This window comes from Watersipora subatra, chromosome 10 (genome assembly GCF_963576615.1).
Source record: "Watersipora subatra chromosome 10, tzWatSuba1.1, whole genome shotgun sequence".
NCBI classification, from domain to species: Eukaryota; Metazoa; Bryozoa; class Gymnolaemata; order Cheilostomatida; family Watersiporidae; genus Watersipora; species Watersipora subatra.
In genome coordinates this window covers 23627255-23650088 of record NC_088717.1, presented here as the reverse complement: position 1 = coordinate 23650088, position 22834 = coordinate 23627255, and the positions used below count along the sequence as shown (strand labels likewise).

The following is a 22834-nucleotide window of genomic DNA, read 5'->3' as shown; positions in this document are numbered from 1 at the left end:
ATATATACATACATATATATATATATATATACATATCTTATATCTTTATCTTATATATATATTTCTCAAAGTCCGTATATCTGTATGTCGGAAATCCGGTTATAGCTATTATTAGAACAGCTGAGCTGGACATCAATGCCGACAACAATGCAGAATGGTAAGTGATGGCTTACTGTCATTGGAAGCCTAACCTTATTAACTAGCTTAGTGGAGTTTCCATTGGCAATATGCCAGGCCACTAGCTTGAAAATTACAGTTGTTTGACAAAGTTTTAAAACCTTTACAGTTGTTTTTATTTCTCTCTTAATTTATTTCAACTACACGACACACTTCTCTCATGATATGTAGTTTGAAAGTTATAATGCCAAATGTTGTTATATGTTAAATACAAATCAATTTTCTGTGCAGAGACTCTTCTATTACACGGGTAACGCCGGGTGGCACAGCTAGTATATATATATAAAGGGATAGATCTTTTGTCAGTTGATTTGGTTTATTCATTGAATTCATTTTATTGCGCCCTGTATACAGCAAAGTATGCATGTAAATACAAAAAGATTGTGCACAAATATTAACAAAACATACAGGGAGATTAGTAAAAAACAGGCAATGCATTCATTGAATTGAACATATGGTTATAACACATACAATAGTTAGGATATATCTGCAAAAACACTAGCAAGACTGTCTTGTGTCCCAGTTAAAGATATAATAAAGACTAGTTGTTGCGTGTGAATTAATTGGCCAGTAAAGATTGTTTCCCGGAATATAACATTCAAGTCCGTCTTAATACATGTGTAAAAAGACATTGATAAAAGTGCAAAATTACATGATGAACATGCTCCAAAACACATGCAGTAAAAGCAAAAACTTACTGTAAAATCAGATTTTCCTTATGATGAGATATAGAAAAAACTTGCACACTCTCAAGTAGTCCCTTGAGGTGGTTTCGCTAACAAACTAATGACCAGTATTAGAAGCTAAAGTGTTTATATAAGCCAAAGTCATAGATAATATCAATGCTTGTAATGAAAAGCTAAGCTTGTTAGCTTAATGACAGACAATAACACTGTTTGTAGCAAATCTGAAACAATGTGTTACAAACACCCTAGTAGTATGGAAAGTGTTAATAATTTTAAAATGACGTAATGGCAACAGTTTTGTGTCAGATTTTAATTTTTGCTGGTATTAGTTGCAATCAATAATAATAATCAATCATAATCATAGGTAGAGTAGTATAACACCTGACTGAGATGTTTATTTTAAAGGGATTAATGAACAGAATATGGAGTCCATTTATCTCTAGTGCCGCATGAGTAGCGTGACCCCAAATTTGACCTTTGTCACGGATGACCTGGTTCTCCTATTACTGGTATTCTTCTGGTACTTAAAAATTGTTATTCCCAGCAGTTATAATCGTAAGTGCCAGTGGATAGTTGTACTGTCAACAGTATTGATACAGCCGCTACAAGTATGCACAGTAGAGTTTTCCAGTTGCTGCTTTACAGCACACACATGCTACTATACTTCTGGAATGCAGTAGTTGCAATCATCTGGAGGTTGAATGGTGAGTTGGTTCATTTTTCTACTAACTGATTCTGGTACATATTTGTTTGTTCTCCAACCAAGACTATCACAGCATGACTTATTACTAGTCATTCCAACTGGACAGAGCATCTTACTGTAGTTGATGTAAGACCTAGGATGAGTAGGGGCTCAGTTTTGTGTCAATAACAGAGCTCAGTTTTGTGTCAAATCAAAATGGTCTTCCCTACACTGCTATTTAGAATGTGTCTATGTGTTAACTGTGTCTTTGTGTTGACTGTGTCTATGTGTTGACTGTGTTTATGTGTTGACTGTGTCTATGTGTTGACTGTGTCTATGTGTTGACTGGATCTATGTGTTGACTTGATCTATGTGCTGACTTTGTTTAATTGCTGAGTGTGTTTATGTGTTGACTGTGTCTATATGTTGACTGTGTCTATGTGTTGTGTGAAGGAAATATTTGACCTGAGATGGCTCCACAGACGTCATGCCTTTGTCCTCATTTTTTATTGCTGCCAGTGGGTGGTCAAGCCAACCCCTGACCTTTGTGGCGTGGCGTGTCCGGTCTCAATTAGTCTAGAAATATGGCTGGATGTAACACACACCAATAAGATTTAGAGAAAACACCATGTCACAACACCGTACAACCAGATCAGCAGTTTTTGTTCTTTCTTAGTTAGTTTACTGTTTGCCTTCATGCAATCAACATATCAATATTTTGTTTCAATCATATTTCATTACTCTATATTCAGCTTATATTCAACAATGTGCCTGACATTGGAGGCAAAAGGTCAGTCAACCGCATATGCATATTTCTATACTTTCTTGAGTATTATTGTTATTATTTGGCTTAAATCATACATTTATTCATATGTTTTATTATTGTGCTCATTATATCATGTAATTGCATTTAATTCTATCAAGGTTAGCTTGTAGTTTTATCGTAGTATCATCTATTACAGACTTCACGGCAGATGCTGATGTTAGATACATATAGTAATAAAGTTACACAACTAAAGCATCACCAGTAGAAGCCTTATTCTCTTCTAATCAGCACAGTTGTTGCCGCTTTTTATAAGTGAAGTTTTAAGAACTTCACATGTTGACTGTGTCTATGTGTTGACTGTGTCTATATGTTGACTATGTCTATGTGTTGACTGTGTCTATGTGTTGACTGTGTCTATGTGTTGACTGTGTCTATGTGTTGAGTGTATCTATGTGTTGACTGTGTCTATGTGTTGACTGTATCTATGTGTTGACTGTGTCTATGTGTTGACTGTATCTATGTGTTGACTGTGTCTATGTGTTGACTGTATCTATGTGTTGACTGTATCTATGTGTTGACTTGATCTATGTGCTGACTTTGTTTAATTGCCGAGTGTGTTTATGTGTTGACTGTGTCTATATGTTGACTGTGTCTATGTGTTGACTATGTCTATGTGTTGACTGTGTCTATGTGTTGACTGTGTCTGTATGTTAACTAGTCAAATAGTTAATACTGCATGGCACCAATGAGATTAGTTAGGCTATAGTTTATAGATATGTATAAGTACCTTAAGTATTTATAATAAACATTTGAGGTTGTCATGTTACACACCTTTAATTTGGGAAATAGTAGACATGTATGTTATATAGTCATTACAATTAGTATGATGCTCTCTGGCTGCATTTTAGTTAGTGTTTATAGAGACATATGAATACCCAGTCTACATATTGGGTAGCACAGATATGTAGTGAAAAAATCGCTGCAATTATTTTTTGGGTATCAAAGTTTTACACATTCATCATATGAACCCAGGTGACATCTTTGTGTCCCATAAAGAAGAACATATGAATCCCCACTGAATATTCGCTTTGGATATTTCTTCTTGGTATCTTTTCCGGCTATCCCTTCTGGGTACTCTTCTGAGTATCCCCTCTGGATGTTCTCTCTGGGTATCCCCACTGGGTATCCCTTTAGGTATTCTCTCTGGGTATTCCCCTTTGGGTATTCCTTCTGCATATCCCCTCTGGGTATCCACTCTGGGCATCCTCTTCATGTAGAGAATCCAACAAAATGTTTACCTGCTTCAAGTCTTTTTAGTAGATACCTGCGAAAAATTGGTATCATTTTGCGACTTATGGCCAGTTCAACATACAGCATTTAAACAAGCATTTCCACATAGTCACTAATGAAAAGGGTCAAGGTTAAACTCATAACAAGAGTTCTTCTATATCAAAATGTTGACCTAATCAGGATATAGCATTAGTTATAGTTCAACCAGCATAAATACAGTTAATACACTCATATGCTAGAGCATATATTTTCATAAAAAGACTATAGTTCATTCAGTTTGGTCTACAAATCTAAAACTGTTTCAGGGACATCAAAAAGAGTCTTTGAGACTATGAATTGCGACGCGGAGAATCCTGCGCAAGTTCTTCGAATAGTGTGGAAAAATCCCTACGCGTTTGCTGCTACTCCGAAGACCTATTTCACAGTTCATGAAAGATTTGCTCCAGTAGATATTGTCCTAAATAAGAGAATCCATCTATTCTCTTTGACTTCAAAGAGTGCTACTTTTATGGAATTAGACTGTGATTTATTCAACGTTAAAGAGCATCCTCTGAGCTTTCTCACCCAAACCACCCATGCAATTCGACTGATAATCCTGCCTATCAAAGCATTCAATGACCTAGTTGACTCTATTGATGTTGGAGACCGAAACGTTGTTTGGATGTTTAACACGACCCGTTGCGGATCTACTGCTTGGGTTCAAGTATTTAATTCTTTGCCTGGCTGGACAGTTTACTCAGAACCCCTGCCAATGATATACAGCATTCTTTTTGGAGACCATGGCTATTCTAGTGCTGAGAGTTTTTCCAAGTCACCTATATTCACACGATTTGCTGTCTCTATCATTAAATTGTATATTAGGCAAGCGCCGAAAGGCGGATCAGTGTTTTGGAAAGCAGCGATGTTTGAAGAATATCTTATAGAAACGATAACCAACTGCTTTCCACATCACAAGATGCTCGCGGCTTATCGAGAAAGTTTTCCGTCAATAACTTCTTTTTATCGGACATTCAACAATGACGGTTACATTCGCTACCTTTGTGAAATTTGGTTGAACCATGACCCGTATGATGATGAGTTTTGGTTTGAAATGTCAAATGTCAATGGTTGGACAAACGGATACGATCATGAATTCTGTAAGAAGGTTATAATTGCAGTTCAACCGAAGACTGCGGTGGAATGGTACTGCTTTCTGTGGGCAGCAAAAGCATCATTGCTCAAGCGAGCCTTCGGGGCAGGTGTGAAAATTCAAGCCATTAAGTATGATTCGCTGTTACAAAACAGACGTGCCACGCTAGCCAAAGTGTTTGACTATCTCGGCATCAATTCTGGTTTATTGGATATTGCCAGTAGAGCTTTGGACTTTGATAGCCAAGCAGGAATTGCTAATGCTAGCTGGGATACGAGACAACAAGGTGGAGGCACAGAGTGGAGCAAAGACAAAAATGTAGTGAAACGCTGTGAGATGATCTTGAACGCTTTTGGTCTCCCCAAGCTGCATTCTGAGTTAAGCTATCCAAACAGCTTTTAGTAGCAGCTCCACTTCAAAATTGGTTGACAATTTAGATAGTTTCTTAGATAATGCAAAACAATTTATCTAATAGCCATTTGGTATGTTTGCGCATGCGCAGTAATGCAGGTGAATAACAGATGGGTAGTCTTGTTGTCATAGTTACATATGTGACTTTATAGGGCTATCTATAAACTGAACTTTCTGGGCAGCGTATTGTTACTGAATCATTTTTGATTCTTTTTGATTTCTTTTCGTTTAAAGCCTTTGAAGAATGCTGCTTGTGATATCCACATATTCATTATATAAACAAATATTATCACTAATGTATAACTTGTCACTTGTTTATTTCTGTGTGTCTAGCCAATGCATAATTCAAATATTTGAGAGATCAAGCCAAATCATATTGTTGAAAACATCCTTTGCTTCTTCTGCTACACATTTGCTCAATATTTAGCATAGCCTATAAACAGTGGCAGGTAGTGTTTTTGCCATTGGCTAAGTTTCTTTCCCAATGTTTCTGAAAAACTTAAGCTAGTAACTTGAGCTATTGTTTAAATCTTTACTTTAGTTGTTTCTGAATTATTGCGCATTAAATAATTGTGCATACAATCATGACACATCATGATCTCTCATCGGTGCACTAAACTGCATGGGTGCATATTTTAAAAAGTCCCCAATAAATTGGACATACGAACGACAAAAAGACACAATTTGTTCAAGACACAAACTCAGTTTTATGTATAACAATATATTATACTGTTTAATCACGCAAATGGGTGACCAATAGAAACGAATCGATAATTTATTTGAGCCTAAGATCAAGCGTGAAGTCATTAGTGTGCAAAGTTGGTGAAATTCTTGTGTTACTCCTTTCAGCTATCCCAGGATGCATCAGATATTGATTACATCTGATTTGTCATATTCAGAACTATACAATGTCAAGGTCACTCTGATAAATGAGTAATGCTTAGTGGTCGCATACAGGATTACCTAACTTGCTTGTCTGTTTGTCCATTAGTCAAATTAAGGTTATTTTATTTGTTGCATTATCCTAAGTCGATAGGAATGACATAATAAACATTATAATGTAGTTTTTGATGCAAAAGGAATATTCCTCACAGCAGTTTAAATTTTACAAGAGTTTTATGTCCATTATTCAAATTAGTCGTGTATGTTCCATTCATTGAATAATCAGCTTCATAGGAACAACTTCCTTTGAAGAGGAAATGTTTGTAGTCTTGTAAGTTTACATGAATCAAAGAATCCTACCAAGTACTGATCTTCCAAATCTGAAAACTCAGTGAATTGAATGTTGAGTAGAAGCTAAACTGTTATTAAATCAAGGGATTAGTGACAATACTTACAAACATAAGAGCAAAATGCCATCAGATTTCTCTTTTCCTGCGCCAAGTAAATATATAGATTCGCGATTTCATTTTATGCAGTTTCAGTTTACATGGAAACATTCATAAACTCTGCAACATTTTATACTAGAACAAATAAGTTCGTGAAAATATTAGTTTTTCCCCACCGCAAAAGAATTAGAATATAGATTTGAATAACCAATTACTATCAAATAATTTTGCATTTGAAATAATTACGTGTTGCCAACGTCGCAATTATATCAGCACTTGGAAAATCCACAAGCTCTAAAATAATGTGTACACGGCGTATGTTTAAATAGCACAAGCTCCCACACAATACAACTGTTGTACCACAAGTAGGCGGGTGGGGCGCATGCAGGGTCAATGCATTTTTTTCGAAGACAATACCTGAGGTATGAATATTACATCCAAAAGTGCTCTTATTTTCAAAAAATTTTCCAATTACACAGTTGACTTTTTGATTTGGTGTGGCTGACACAAAATCTGTCTTAGCAAAAACCCCTCACTACAAAATGATAATTTTAATATTTTGTAAAAAGCTATTAATCTCATTACATGATAACACATTACTGGTGCAGAAAGTATTAATAGTTTTAAAATGACAAAAGTTTTTTGTTGGATTCTTGTTTATTTATATATACAAATCTCAAAGTTTATGTTTGATTCTGTGTGTCCAGTACAATTAAAATCTTGGAATAAAGATTCCGTATCACGCAAGATGTGATCTCGCAACCTCCCATTTCTCAGACAATATACTAAACCATTGAGTTAAACCTTTCATATTCCCTATGTGTACCCTAGAGCTGCACATGAAGGACCCTTTCATATTCCCTATATGTACCCTAGAGCTGCACATGTAGGACCCTTTCATATTCCCTATTTGTACCCTAGAGCTGCACATGTAGGACCCTTTCATATTCCCTATGTGTACCCTAGAGCTGCACATGTAGAGCTCTTACATATTCCCTATGTGTACCCTAGAGCTGCACATGTAGAGCTCTTACATATTCCCTATGTGTACCTTAGAGCTGTACATGTAGAGCCCTTACATATTCCCTATGTGTACCCTAGAGCTGCACATGTAGGACCCTTTCATATTCCCTATATGTACCCTAGAGCTGCACATGTAGGACCCTTTCATATTCCCTATATGTACCCTAGAGCTGTACATGTTGAACCCTTCCATATATAACTATCACCTCATAAAATGGCAGCATCCATACAGGTCATGTGATAAAGATAAAGGATAATCTTGATAAAGAACCGTTATCTTATCGGTGTCTTGGATAATTATTGATATTCTGTTGTTATAGGCTAAACTTTACACCATTGCATTAGGTTGAGTTTGTAACAAATCCTTCATTTTTTGTCACGTTTCTACTGGTTGGCTTACATGCAAGTATATATAGTAAGACATACTCAGATAGTGGTGGTGTTTGTCATTGAGATTGACCCTCAAATGACTCACAATTTGCTATAACATACTAGCTTATATCAGCCACTTAGAGACACCACTGAAGCAGCTGTCAAATATGTTAAAATGTGTGTTGGGCAAAACACCCTTTTTTATAGTGGATGGTGCGTGTCATTAGTGTTAATATATAAAACAGGATAGACCAATGATATACAGCCCAAAGGCTGATATACAGCCCATGGGGGCTGTATATCATTGGATAGACCAAACAAAAGGTTTTGTGACCTTGTCAAGTTTCTAGTATTTTTTTTAATCATATAGGCCTACTGTCAAACTTGTATATCCTAGGACACTTATATTTTGCTAGTATTTAGTTTCGTGAGAAGCATACAGAGTAAAATTTCGATGCAACTTAATTTCGCAGCTCTGGTGAGTGCGAAAATATAGTGATGTGAAAATAAATGCAGTGGAACAAACATAATTAGATTCCTCAGGTTCAGTTCACCAGTAAGAAAAATATTTTCAATTTGGGACTAGTTTGTAATTGTGAACCGCAGGTAGAATTGTGTGGCCGAGATTGATAATGCAATTTGATCGCTTGCTGCCATTTGTTTCTTGGACTATCAATGAACAAAGCTATTTAATTTCGCGTTTTCGCTCGTTCGTTATGATAGTTTAGTTCGCGAGAGGATGACTCCGCGAAAATGCAAAAGTTAGATGAGGCAAATACATAAGTGTCCTAGGGTATATAAAGTTAAGTGGTAGGAGATCACCATACAATGTTGAAACTACTGTGTGTTAGAGCAAATATCCTTATTAAAATACACTCCATTTGTTCCACACCTTGAAAACTTTTATTAATTTCTTCATGAATTCTCATGGATGGTATTAAAAGAATTGCATTATATAAAGCTAAAAGGTAAATTAAATGTGGAAAGTCAATTTAGTAAATATCAACAAAAATAGATTTATTTTATTACTTCACAATAAATATTAGCGAATGAAAGCATAAGCTAGTTGATGCTCAAGATTAAAGGCAAAGTGAGTCAAATTTAAAACAATTTAACATACATGTTTTTATCGTTTTTGTATTTTTTCATGTTTTTTTCCTAAATATTTACCTGCCTTTTAACTTTTCTTATGCGGCTGTAATGTCTTGAAAGGTTTCAAATATCACATGTTGGAAAAGTAGGATTGAATAGTTGCTGGAATTAGTTACAATCAATAATAATCAATCATAATCATAGGTAGAGGTTTGACTGTATGCATATCAGCTGGCTGAGCTGTTTATTTTAAAAGGTGAATAGGCAGTGTATGGAGTTCATTTTCTTTAGTGCTGCATAGATAGCATGATCCCAACTTTGACCTTTGTCACGGATGACCTGGTTCTTCTATACCCCGTACTTTTCTATATCTTTAAAGCTGTTATCCCCAGCAGTTATAATCTAAGTGCCAGTGGATAGTTGCACTGTCAAAAGCATTGATACAGCCGCTACCAGTATGCGCAGTAGAGTTTTCCAGTTGCTGCTTTACAGCACACACACGCTACTATACTTCTGGAATGCAGTAGTTGCAATCATCTGGAGGTTGAATGGTGAGTTGGTTCATTTTCCTACTAGCTGACTCTGGTACGAATTTGTTTGTTTTCCAACCAAGACTATCACAATATGACTAATTACTAGTCATTCCAACTGGACAGTGCATCATACTGTAGTTGATGTAAGACAAAGGATGAGTAGTGGTCTGAAGGAAACTAACAGAGCTCGGTTTTGTGCCAAACCAAAATCTGAACAGCTTTTATATAGGTATTCTTCTCTAGGTATTCCTCTGAGTATTCCTTCTGAATATCCCTTCTGGGTATCCACTCTGGGCACCCTCTTCATAGAAGATCCAACAGAATGTTTACCTGCTTCAAGTCTCTTTAAAACATACCTGCAAAAATTTGGTAACATTTTGTGACTTATGGCCAGTTCAACAGAGAGAACTTGATTAAACAAGCATTTTCACATAGTCACTACTGAAAAGGTCAGCGTTAAACCAGCAACAGGAATCCTTCATATCAGAATGCTGCCGTGACCATGATGATATAGCATTAGTGAGATTTCAACCAACACAAATACAGTTAATACACTCATATGCTAGAGCAAGTAATTTTATAAGCCTCTGTATTTCATTTAATTTGGTCTACACATGCCAAACTGTTTCAGGGACATCAAAAAGAATCTTTGAAACTATGAATTGCCACACGGAGCACCCTGCGCAAATACTTCGAATAGTCTGGAAAAATCCCTACACGTTTGCTGCTACTCCGAAGACCTATTTCACAGTTCATGAAAGATTTGCTCCAGTAGATATTGTCTTAAATAAGAGAACCCATCTATTCTCTGTGACTTCAAAGAGTGCTACTTTTATGGAGTTAGACTGTGATTTATTCAACGTTAAAGAGCACCCTTTGAGCTTTCTCACCCAAACCACCCATGCAATTCGACTGATAATCCTCCCTATCAAAGCATTCAGTGACCTCGTTGACTCCATCGATGTTGGAGACCGAAACGTTGTTTGGATGTTTCACACAACCCGTTGCGGATCAACTGCATGGGTTCAGGTATTTAATTCTTTGCCTGGTTGGACAGTTTACTCTGAACCTCTGCCCATGATGTACAGTATTCCTTTTGGAGACCATGGCTATTCTAGTGCTGAAAGTTTTTCTAAGTCACCGGTATTTACACGACTTGCAGTATCTGTCATTAAATTATATATAAGGCAAGCGCCGAAAGGTGGATCAGTATTTTGGAAAGCAACGGTTTACGAAGAATATCTTATAGAAACGATAGCCAACTGCTTTCCACACCACAAGATGCTCGCAGCTTATCGAGAAAGTTTTCCGTCAATAACTTCTTTTTATCGGACATTCAACAATTATGGTTCCTTCCGCTACTTTTGTGAAATTTGGTTGAATCACGACCCATATGATGATGAGTTTTGGTTTAATATGTCGAATCTCGAAGGCTGGACGAACGGATACGATCATGAATTCTGCAGAAAGGTTATAACCTTAGTTCAACCAAAGACTGCGGTGGAATGGTACTGTTTTTTGTGGGCAGCAAAAGCATCATTGCTCAAGCGAGCTGTCGAGGCAGGTGTGAACATCCAAACTATCAAGTACGATTCACTGTTAGAAAACAGACGCGCCACGCTAGCTAACGTGTTTGACTATCTCGGCATTAATTCTGGTTTATTGGATATTGCCAGTAGAGTATTGGACTATGACAGTCAGGCAGGAATTGCTAATGTTAGCTGGGATACGAAAAAACAAGCTGGAGGTACGGAGTGGAACGAAGACAAAAATTTAGTGAGACGATGTGAGATGATCTTGAAGGCTTTTGGTCTCCCCAAACTACATTCTGAATTAAGCTTTCCAAATACTTTTTAGTAGCTGGTCCAATTCGAGATTGGTCTGACAACTTGGATGGTTTCTTAAATAATGCAGAACATTATATCTATAGCCACTTGGTATGTTTGCGCATGAGCAGTAATGCAGGTAAATAATAGACAAGTAGGCTTGCTGTCAGAGTTACACAGATGACTCTATAGGGCTACCTATAAACTGAATGTTCTAGGCAGTGTATTGTTACTGAATCATTTTCTGTTTAGCCTTTGAAGAATGCTGTTTTAGATGTCCACATACTCATCATATAAAGAAATACTGTCACTAATATAACTAATATTTGAAAGCTCAACGGATAGCTAAAACAGATTGTTAAAACGCATTCTTTACTTCTTCTGGTACACATTTGCTCAATATTTAAAATAGCTTATAAACAGAGGCAGATAATATAGTTGCCATTGGCTAAGTTTCTTTACCCAATGAATTCGAGTAACTTAAGCTAGTAACTTGAGTTAATATTTCAATCTTTACTTTAGTTTTGTTTCTGAATTATTGTGCATTAAATAATTTTTCATACCATCATGACACATCATGATCTCTCACCGGCGCTTTAAACTGCATGGGTGCATATTTTAAACAGTTGCCATTAATTGGACCTACGAACGACAAAAAGACACAATTTGTTTAAGATAAAAACCTAGTTTTATGTATAACGGTAGATTATATCATTTAATCACACAAATGGGTGACCAATAGAAAGAATCCTTAATTAATTTGAGCCTAAATTCAAGCATGAAGTCATTATACATACATACATACATACATACATACATACATACATACATACATACATACATACATACATACATACATACATACATACATACATACATACATACATACATACATACATACATACATACATACATGATTATATAGTTTGCTCGTCTGTTTGTCCATTAGTCAAATTAAGGTTATTTTATTTGTTACATTATCCTAAGTCGATAAGAATGACATAATAAACATTATAATGCAGTCTTTGATGCAAAAGGAATATTGCTCTCAGCAGTTAGAATTTTACAAGAATTTCGTGTCCATTATTCAAATTAGCCGGGTAAGTTTCATTTATTGAATGATCAACTTCATAGAAACAACTTCCTTTTAAGAAGATATGTTTGTAGTCTTGTATGTTTACATGAATCAAAGAATCCTACCAAGTACTTCCATATCTGAAAACTCAGTGCATTGAATGTAGAGTAGAAGCCAAACATAAGATTGAAATGCCATCAGATTTCTCCCTTCCTGTGCCAGGTATATGTTTATAATTGCGATTTCATCATGCAGTTTTAGCTTACATGGAAATATTCATAAAGTCAGCAACATTTTATCCTAGAACAAATATTCTCTTGAAAGTATTAGTTTTTCTCCGCCACAAAAGAGTTAAAATATAGATTTGAGTAGCTAATTACTATCAAATACTTTGAATTTGACATAATTATGAATTGTCAGTGTTGAAATTATATCAGTGCTTGGAAAATCCACAAGCTCTAAAATAATGTCTACACGGCGTATGTTTGAATAGCACAAGCTCCCATACAATACAACTGTTGTACCACAATTAGGGGGGGGGGGGGTGGTGTTGCGTGTGCAGGGTCAATGCATTTCTTTCGAGGACAATACTTGTAGTATTGATATTAAATCCAAAAGTGCTCTTATTTCCAAAAGTTCCAAAGTTTTTCCAAAGTTTTTCAAGTTTTTCCAATTACACAGCTGACTTTTGGATTTGGTGTGGTTGACACAAGATTTGCCTTAGCAAAAATCAATCCCTGCAAAATGATAATTTTAATATTTTGTGAAAAGATATTAGTCCCATAATATGATAATACATTACTGGTGCAAAAAGTATTAATAGTTTTCAAATGACATAATGGCAAAAGTTTTTTGTTAGATTTCTGTTTATCTATATACAGTATATACATGTAAATCTCAAAGTTTGTGTGTGATTCTGTTGGTCCAGCTATTGCTATTAAAATCTTGGAATGAAGGTCTCATATTGCACAAGATTTGATCTCGGAACCTCCCACTACCCAGACAATATACTAAACCATTGAACTACTTGATATTGATGGATTCATGGGGTAATATATGTCGATATGTGGGTGAAAATACAAAAATCGCTATGCACTACGCCACAACATCATTTTTATTTGCTCCCACGGCTCTTATTAGTAAGTTCAGCAATACGGATACTAGCTTGCTCAAATTAGCCATTGCCAATGTGCCAGGCTAATGGCAAGTAGCAGGCAACTGCATTATCTGCCACTGTTTTATAAGCCGATTTTTAATACCCGTGCAACGCCATGCATTTCGCTAGCGCTTGTATAAAATTGGAGAAGATTTATTTATATAGTTGCTGGCTTGAAAAATAAGTCATTATTATGGTGTTGAGATCAGGAAAGTAGGGGAAGTGCGAATAAACAGGTGCATGACGAGTGCGTGAGACTGCATGAGTGTACTGGAAGCTCTGTAAGTCTCCAGCAAAGCTCAACAGATGGTCTGATGAACGTTGTAGTTCTTTATTAATCATAACACATCCTGTTGTCAAACGCATCTGCAGCTGATGCATCAGCTGCACTGAAAAGGAGTTGTTCTCTTCCGTCTATGCGGCTGGTCTGCGATGTCATGTCAGTCGCTCCATTGGTAATCATAACGGATTTAGCCCAAAAATTTATTTAGAAAAAAAAAGATAAAAATGTTTAACCAGAAACCTATCTCTGCAGTAACCCTTAGTAGAACCTATGAATAAAATAAATTAAAAATAAAATCCATAAGAACAAATAAAACTGACTGATACAAAAATAGAAATAAAACTGATTGAGCGCGCAAATAACAACATGTTTAGTTACTGTTGTTGCCTAAGTTCTTAAGTTCCACTAAAGTTTACCGCAGAGACTGGTCTCCGGTTAAACATGTCTATTTCATTTTTTTCCACATAAATTTTTGGGCTAAATCCGTTCCGGTTACCAATGGAGCGACCGACATAACAACGCAGCCAAGTCACATAGACGAAAGAGAACAACTCCCTTTCAGTGCAGCTGATGCATCAGGTGCCGTGCGTATTGTGACAAGCTGTTGTTTTGCTCGCTCCGCTCGCCGGAGGACAACTTCGCAAAAACAACAGTTTGTCAAGACAGGCTAGTAGAACATACATTGACAGAATAATTAGATTTATATAAATTTAAAAGCTTGATAAAACCAATGATATAAACCTCCGGCAGGATTAGTTACGCCCATCATGTGGGCGAGGCTTGTTGATCGAGTTCTGTTGTTGTGAACCCGAACATGGCACTATAATAAAGAAATATGCTGAATAAAGCCCCTTGTAAATTTAAAAATATTTTATGTCATTGATAAAACTAAGAAAATTAGTTTGAACATACAAAAATTACTGGTCCTTTTAGAGTTGGCTTGTTCAAATTCAATTTAATTTAGAAACTGACATACAGCTGCTTACTAAGGCTTGGTTATTTCAAACTGCACAATGTTTGTATGTTGCGGTTTTCTTTTCGCTTTAGCATCATGTTGCTTTGATACGGATTTCTTATTCAATTTCCTGACTCACTGGGCACAATGGAGTCTTTATCCAATCAAAATGTTTGCTAGTCTCTAACTCAATTGTGTTGCTAGGTGATAAGAATTCCATCAATTGTAGGTATTACCGTAATAGATGTAGTGACGATTGCACACTTCGTGATGGGTTATGATGAGGTTTGCTAAATATTCTCTAATGTGAAAAACAGCAGTGAACAAGCAAAATGTAGCTAAGCAGTCAAAACCCACGTTTGGCCACATAAAAATATCCTCCCAATGCAATGAGTGCAGGCTACTCAGAAATCTGGTCTTAATAGAAGATAGCTTTTGGAGTGCAATTTTAGTTTCTACCAGTAATAAAATACATTGAAGAATTTTGCAAAGTATTTCGGAATACCTGCCGCTTCGACAAAATCTTTGAACACTCTAATCAATACTTCTCTATAATGAATGAACATAATTGAAAATTATAAAAACATGTAATGAACAATGAAGGAGCCTAAAGCGGAAAACACCACATATAACGTTAAGAGTTATTGTACGGAAGCCTCAGTTCCTGCAGGCCAGGGTACTTGTATGGCTCAGAAGAAAAGAGAGCGAGTCTAACAACAGTGGTGGTAGATAATTGATGATTGTTTCCAGCTTATCTCCTGCTATGTTCATACAAACTTGTACTCTCAGGAAATACCAAGGATAACTAGTTTTCATGCTGTACAAATAATAGTTGCCTTGAAGTTGAGGACTCTGGATGTAATGCAGACGGAGATATTACTTAAAGGTGAACTTGCACAAACCTGTAGTAGATTTTATCAGAAGGTATAAATATTGTTTTAACATTTGCAATTGTTTTCGATGTTTGAGGTGATCTGACTATCAGAATGTTTCAAGATTAAAATCTACAAAACATGATCGTGGTTAAAATGCACAGATCAAGTAAAAGTGGGGTTATGAAATTTATGGTTGCAGTGAGACCGACAAAATAAAGACGCGTATGCTGCAACTTGAATACAGTAGCCGATATTAACGATGATACATGTAAATACTAGTGACATCAATTCAAACGTGTTTTTCTTTTGAGCGTTTAAACACTATTAAGTTTTGTCAATTTAAATATTCAAACACTCCAGCAGTCAGATCACTTCAAACACTCCAGCAGTCAGATCACTTCAAACACTCCAGCAGTCAGATCACTTCAAACACTCCAGCAGTCAGATCACTTCAAACATCAAAAACAATCGCAAATGATTGAAATATATACCTTCTTATAAAATCGACTAAAATCTTTTGCAAGTTTGTTGTTAATGCAGTGACGATAGAATGAGCGCTTGGGTGAAGGACTCATCAGTTAAACTACCAAGGTAAGACATTGTATATAATAAACATACTTTACCAAATCTTACATAGTCTAACTTGTTACTTATAGCAACAGCGTCTGAGCTTGAGCCTGCCATTCATTTGTACCAGAGTATAGTATATATTAGTTGTATTTACTAGTTTGGTAACATGTGTATAAGAAAGGGAAAGTCACTGGTCAATGCTTTACACTCAAGACAAGAGAACAATGGTCAACGAGCTCATCTGTGGAGCTGTTTCATATATAGCCTACCATATATACTCACACAATAGCTGACTTGAGAGAAGGTTAAGGGGTCGCCCTTTATCTGACACAAACAAATGACATGGTATTTACCGAATCCTCCAATTTTATAGATGGCATTAAAATGATTGTAATATATTAAGGTAAAAACTAATTAAATGACGGAAGTCAATTTAGTAAATATCAATAAAAATAGATTTATTTTATTACTTCACAATAAATACGAGGGAATGAAAGCATAAGCTCGGTGATGCTCAAGATTAGAGGCAAAGTGAATTATATTTTAAACAATTTAACTTACAAGTTTTTACCATTTTTGGAAATTTTTTTCTAAATATTTACCTGCCTTTTAACTTTTCTTATGCGGCTGTAATGTCTTGAAAGGTTTCAAATGACACATGTTGTAAAAGTAGGATTGAATAGTTGCTGGAATTAGTTACAATCAATAATAATCAATCATAATCATAGGTAAAGGTTTGACTGTATGCATATCAGCTGGCTGAGCTGCTTATATTAAATGGTGAATAGGCAGTGTATGGAGTTCATTCTCTTTAGTGCATGGATAGCATGATCCCAACTTTGACCTTTGTCACGGATGACTTGGTTCTACTATTACCGCTATTCTTCTGGTACTTTAAAATTGTTATCCCCACCAGTTCTAATCCTAAGTGCCGGTGGGTAGTTGTACTGTCAAAAGCATCGATACAGCAGCTACAAGTATGCACAGTAGAGTTTTCCAGTTGCTGCTTTACAGCACATACACGCTACTATACTTCTGGAATGCAGTAGTTGCAATCATCTGGAGGTTGAATGGTGAGTTGGTTCATTTTTCTACTGACTGATTCTTGTACCTGTTTTTCTGTTCTCCTACCAAGACTATCACAGCATGACTAATTACTAGTCATTCCAGCTGGACAGTGTATCATACTGTAGTTGATGTAAGACCTAGGATGAGTAGGGGTCCGCAAGAAAATAACAGAGCTCAGTTTTGTGTCAAATCCAAATCTGGACAGCTTTTAGTATTGTACTAGTACTGTACTATCATATCTATCTTTCACACTGGAGCAAGGTAATCTAGATCTTAGTATCCTAATCAAAACAAGACTGATGCCATTGCATTCTCTGGCTATGTGTTGACTATGTCTATGTGTTGATTGTATTTATTTGTTGACTGTGTTTATATGTTGAATGTTTCTATGTGTTGACTGTGTCTATGTGTTGACTGTGTTTATATGTTGAATGTTTCTATGTGTTGACTGTGTCTATGTGTTGATTGTGCCTATGTGTTGAATGTCTCTATGTTTTGACTGCGTCTCTGTGTTGACTGTGTCTATGCGTTGACTATGTCTATGTGTTGACTGCGTCTATGTGTTGACTGTGTCTATGTGTTGACTGTGTCTGTGTGTTGACTCCGTCTATGTGTCCACTGTGTCTATGCGTTGACTGATTCCATGTGTTGACTGATTCTATGTGTTGACTGTGTCTATGTGTTGACTGTGTCTATGTGTTGACTGTTTCCATGTGTTGACTGATTCTATGTGTTGACTGTGTCTATGTGTTGACTGTGTCTATGGGTTGACTCTATCTATGTGTTGACTGTGTCTATGTGTTGACTGTGTCTATGTGTTGACTGTATCTATGGGTTGACTGTGTCTATGGGTTGACTCTATCTATTTGTTGAATGTGTCTATGTGTTGACAGTGTCTATGTGTTAACAGTGTCTATGTGTTGACTGTGTCTATGTGTTGACTGTGTCTATGGGTTGACTCTATCTATGTGTTGACTGTGTCTATGTGTTGACTGTGTCTATGTGTTGACTGTATCTATGGGTTGACTGTGTCTATGGGTTGACTCTATCTATTTGTTGAATGTGTCTATGTGTTGACAGTGTCTATGTGTTAACAGTGTCTATGCGTTGACTGTGTCTATGTGTTGACTGTGTCTATGTGTTGACAGTGTCTATGTGTTGACTGTGTCTATGTGTTGACTGTGTCTATATGTTGACTGTGTCTATGTGTTGACTGTGTCTATGTCTTAACTGTGTCTATGTGTTGACTAGTCAAATAATTAATACTGCATGGCACCAATGAGATTAGTTAGGCTATAGTTCCACGAACATTCGAGCGGAGTGAAGTTTGAGAGTTTTTATGATGAATGCGTGTGCACACAACTTACAAAAATTATTCATCAACAACGTCGCAAACCCTTGCAAGAAATCTCATCAACAAATTTAACAATTTTTTTGTAGAGTCATTAAAGTATAATAACGACACAAAACACATATACATATACACATATACACATATACACATATAAATAAACAGATTAATTCGGCCAAAAATCTTTATTAAAACTGGCGAAGCCTTACTTTTATCAAAATTAAGACCGACAAACGAAGCACCGAGCGACAGAAAATAGAACCATTAAGTCATGCACATTTCACGAAAAAATAACGTGCACATTTCACCAGTCTATAGCATTGTCGAATTACCGAAGGTTTCTGTAATTAACGTAGATATACAGAAATCATTTCTTTTTTACCGATTTCAAAGTAACTGACATTTTCGAAACTTTTGAGTACTTTGGTATTCTAACTGTTGTCCAAAGCAGTGAAAGTAAAGAAAATGACAATGATATTTTTTCAAACGATTCTTATGAGATTATTACAATATTTAATTATAAGTTTGGATGACTGTTGAAGTCTTATAGTCACACTAACAACATCGATGATGGGCGGTATGTTACTGTTATTATTTTTTCTAAATAGTTTTGTTAAATAGATTTTCTAAAAATCTATATAAATATCACAACTTCTTGATATTGTTAGCTATGACGTTTTGAAATGTAAACAAAATTGTGCATTGGTTTTCTATTCTTACTGTATTACTATATTAATAATATTGGTTATTCTAATAATATCAGTGCATTTTACTTCTAATATTGCACTTCTCCTATTGCAGGGGGAGAGATGTAAACATATAATATTTTCTTTTCATTGTTGCTGTTTGTCATGACCAAACACCTTTTTAAGTAGATTTTTTAAAAATCTATATAATTATCACAACTTCTTGATATTGTTAGCTACGACGTTTAGAATTGTAAACAAAATTGTGCATTGGATTTTATTATTACTGTATTACTATATTAATAATATTGGTTATTCTAATAATATCAGTGCATTTTACTTCTAATATTGGCCAATATTGCATTTCTCCTATTGCCGTGAGAGAGATATAAACATATAATCTTTTCCTTTCATTATTGCTGTTTGTTGTATATAATAACACCCACACCCAGTACATTACAGCTATCATTGCAGTTATCCTATTGCACTGCAGTGCCATTTGACTGCTAATATTGCATTTCTCAACCATCAGTACTCTTTTTTTTCCAATATCACTTTGGTCGTGGGCTGTATGACAGGGGAATTTCTAGTTCTTATAATTAAATCTTATAAAATCGAATAATTATTCTTATAATTAAATATTGTAATAATCTCATAAGAATCGTAGATAGCCATTAGAATTATGGTAATAATCTCTGGCTACATTTAAGCTAGGATACAAAATACATGCCCAGTCTGCATTTTGGGTTGCACATGCAGGTTTTACGGTACAAAAATCACTGCAATTCTTTTTTGGGTATGAGAGTTTCCCAATTTCTTAATCAGAACCCATGCATCATCCTATAAGGAAAAATACGAAGATCCCTGCTGAGTATTTCATCTGGGTATCCACTCCGGGTATTTTCTTTATAAATGAAGAATCCAAAAGAATGTTTAACTGCTTCAAGTCTTTTTAGTAGATACCTGCGAAAAGTTGGTATCATTTTGTGACTTAGGGTCAGTTCAACATACAACATTTGATTACAAGCATTTTCACATAGTCACTATTGAAAAGGATATATAGCATTATTGATATTTCAACCAGTACAAATACAGGTAATATTACATGTATTTGTGCATGTATTACATATATTTGTCCCTCACATACTAGAGCAAATATCTTTATAAGGAGACACAGTATTTTGTTTAATTTGATGTACACATGCCAAACTGTTTTAGGGACATCAAAAAGAATCTTTGAAACCATGAACTCTGACACAGAGAATCCTGCACAAGTACTTCGGATAATCTGGAAGAATCCTTATGCGCCGGCTACTCCCAAGACCTATTTCACAGTTCATGAAAGATTTGCTCCAGTAGATTGTGTCCTGAATAAAAAAGTCCATCTATTCTCTGTGACTTCAAAGAGTGCTACTTTTATGGAATTAGACTGTGATTTATTCAACATTAAAGAACATCCTCTGAGCGGGCACGCTCAGAATAATCATGCAATTCGACTGATAGTCGTCCCCATCAAAGTATTCAATGATCTCGTTGACTCCATTGATGTTGGAGACCGAAATGTTGTTTGGATGTTTCACACGACCCGTTGCGGATCTACTGCTTGGGTTCAGGTATTTAATTCTTTGCCTGGTTGGACAGTTTACTCTGCACCCTTTCCCATGAGGTACACTCTAACTTTTGGAGACCATGGCTATTCTAGCGCTGAGAGTTTTTCTAAGTCACCAGTATTTACACGACTTGCTGTCTCCGTCATCAAGTTGTATATTAGGCAAGCGCCAAAAGGTGGATCAGTATTTTGGAAAGCCACAATCGCTGACGAATATCTTATTGAAACGATAGCCAGCTACTTTCCACACCACAAGATGCTCGCGGCTTACCGAGAAAGTTTCCCGTCAATAACTTCTTTTTATCGAACATTTAACAATGACGATTACAACCGCTACTTTTGTGAAATTTGGTTGAACCATGACCCGTATGATGACAAGTTCTGGTTTGACATGTCAAATCTGGATTGCTGGACAAACGGGTACGACCATGAATTTTGTAAGAAGGTTATAATCTCAGTTCAACCGAAGACTGCGCTGGAATGGTACTGTTTTCTTTGGGCCGCAAAAGCAACATTGATCAAGCGAGCTGTCGAGGCAGGTGTGAACATCCAAACCATTAAGTACGATTCGCTGTTACAAAACGGACGCACCACGATAGCCAAAGTGTTTGACTATCTCGGCATCAATTCTGGTTTATTGGATATTGCCAGTAAAGCTTTGGACTATGATAGCCAAGCAGGAATAGCTAATATTAGCTGGGATACGAGGAAACGAGCTGAAGGTACAGAGTGGAGCAAAGACAAAAATATAGTGAGAGGCTGTGAGATGATTTTGAAGGCTTTCGGTCTCCCCAAACTACATTCTGAATTAAGCTTTCCAAATACTTTTTAGTAGCTGCTCCAATTCGAGATTGGTCTGACAACTTGGATGGTTTCTTAGATAATGCAGATCAATTTATCTATAGCCATTTAGTATGTTTGCGCATGAGCAGTAATGCAGGTAAATACCAGTTGGGTAGTCTTGTTGTCATAGTTACACAGACTAATCTATGGGGGTATCTATAAACTGAATGTTTTGGGCAATGTATAACTGTTACTGAGTCATTTTCTGTTTAAAGTCTTTAAAGAATGCTGCTTTAGACATCCACGTATTCATCAGATAATATTATTACCAACATAACCTGTCACTGTCTATTAATATTAGCAATATACTAGGTGAGTGCTCAGCATTGTCCAAGTAATAAAAAAAGTTTTATCTGGAAAATTTATTTTTAGTCAACATAGAGCCCATTTACTATTATTTAAACTTCATATCATGAGGAAAGTGTTTGTGCAGTTCAAATAAATTAATAGAAAACTAAAACAACTGTAATGGTGTTTAAACGTGAAATAATTAGCAAGTAATGGCTAGATAAAGTTTGCTTTGTTACAATCACTGTTTCCATGATGTGCAGTACTTCGGAGTTGCGCTATCTCCGAATCATGGAAACGGCGTCTTCGCACTGAAATCACTGCGCACTGATAAGTGCAAAGCCAGTGCAAATTCGCAGCAAGGAAACAGCAATTGCGCAGTCGCTGCGCATAGCTCTCATGCCGTGGAGACAGATTCTTCGAGCGCCATAAACTAGTACAAAGGTTATCCTGCTTATCTTGTTTTTGCTATTCTTCCAATATTTTTTCACTTAAATTTAATTATGGTCTGCTCCTACGAGGATGATGAAGTGATTACTTTCCTGGACTTTGTTATCGATACCAACACTTTTCGAAAAATAGGTGGCAAGTTCTAAAATAACATTTAAATAATTTATTACGTAAATAATTATTTATTAAAAATATATTATTTGTAAAAATTGTGTTAAGGTCTGTAAAACATTGTGAATGTGTATTGTAAACAAAAGTATAATGACAACAAAAGCATAAAAAGACCTTTTCTGACGTTCGGTATCCATGA

At 35.9% G+C, this 22834-nt stretch overlaps 3 protein-coding genes across 3 annotated transcripts; all 3 read left to right on the top strand.

Annotated features, from left to right (window-relative positions):
• Window positions 1-1434: 1434 nt before the first annotated feature.
• On the top strand, window positions 1435-5397 carry LOC137406319 (uncharacterized). Its single transcript, XM_068092879.1, has 2 exons — window positions 1435-1567; window positions 3907-5397. Exons 1-2 carry the CDS (start codon window positions 1474-1476, stop codon window positions 5130-5132), a joined length of 1320 nt encoding a protein of 439 aa, XP_067948980.1. The 5' UTR covers window positions 1435-1473; the 3' UTR covers window positions 5133-5397.
• Window positions 5398-10143: 4746 nt separating this feature from the next.
• Window positions 10144-11739, top strand: LOC137406426 (uncharacterized). The gene has a single exon (XM_068093009.1). The coding sequence runs from the start codon at window positions 10147-10149 to the stop codon at window positions 11344-11346; it is 1200 nt and encodes a 399-aa protein (XP_067949110.1). The 5' UTR covers window positions 10144-10146; the 3' UTR covers window positions 11347-11739.
• Window positions 11740-17171: 5432 nt separating this feature from the next.
• On the top strand, window positions 17172-22168 carry LOC137406352 (uncharacterized). The gene is made up of 2 exons (XM_068092923.1): window positions 17172-17302; window positions 20553-22168. Exons 1-2 carry the CDS (start codon window positions 17209-17211, stop codon window positions 21773-21775), a joined length of 1317 nt encoding a protein of 438 aa, XP_067949024.1. The 5' UTR covers window positions 17172-17208; the 3' UTR covers window positions 21776-22168.
• Window positions 22169-22834: the final 666 nt, after the last annotated feature.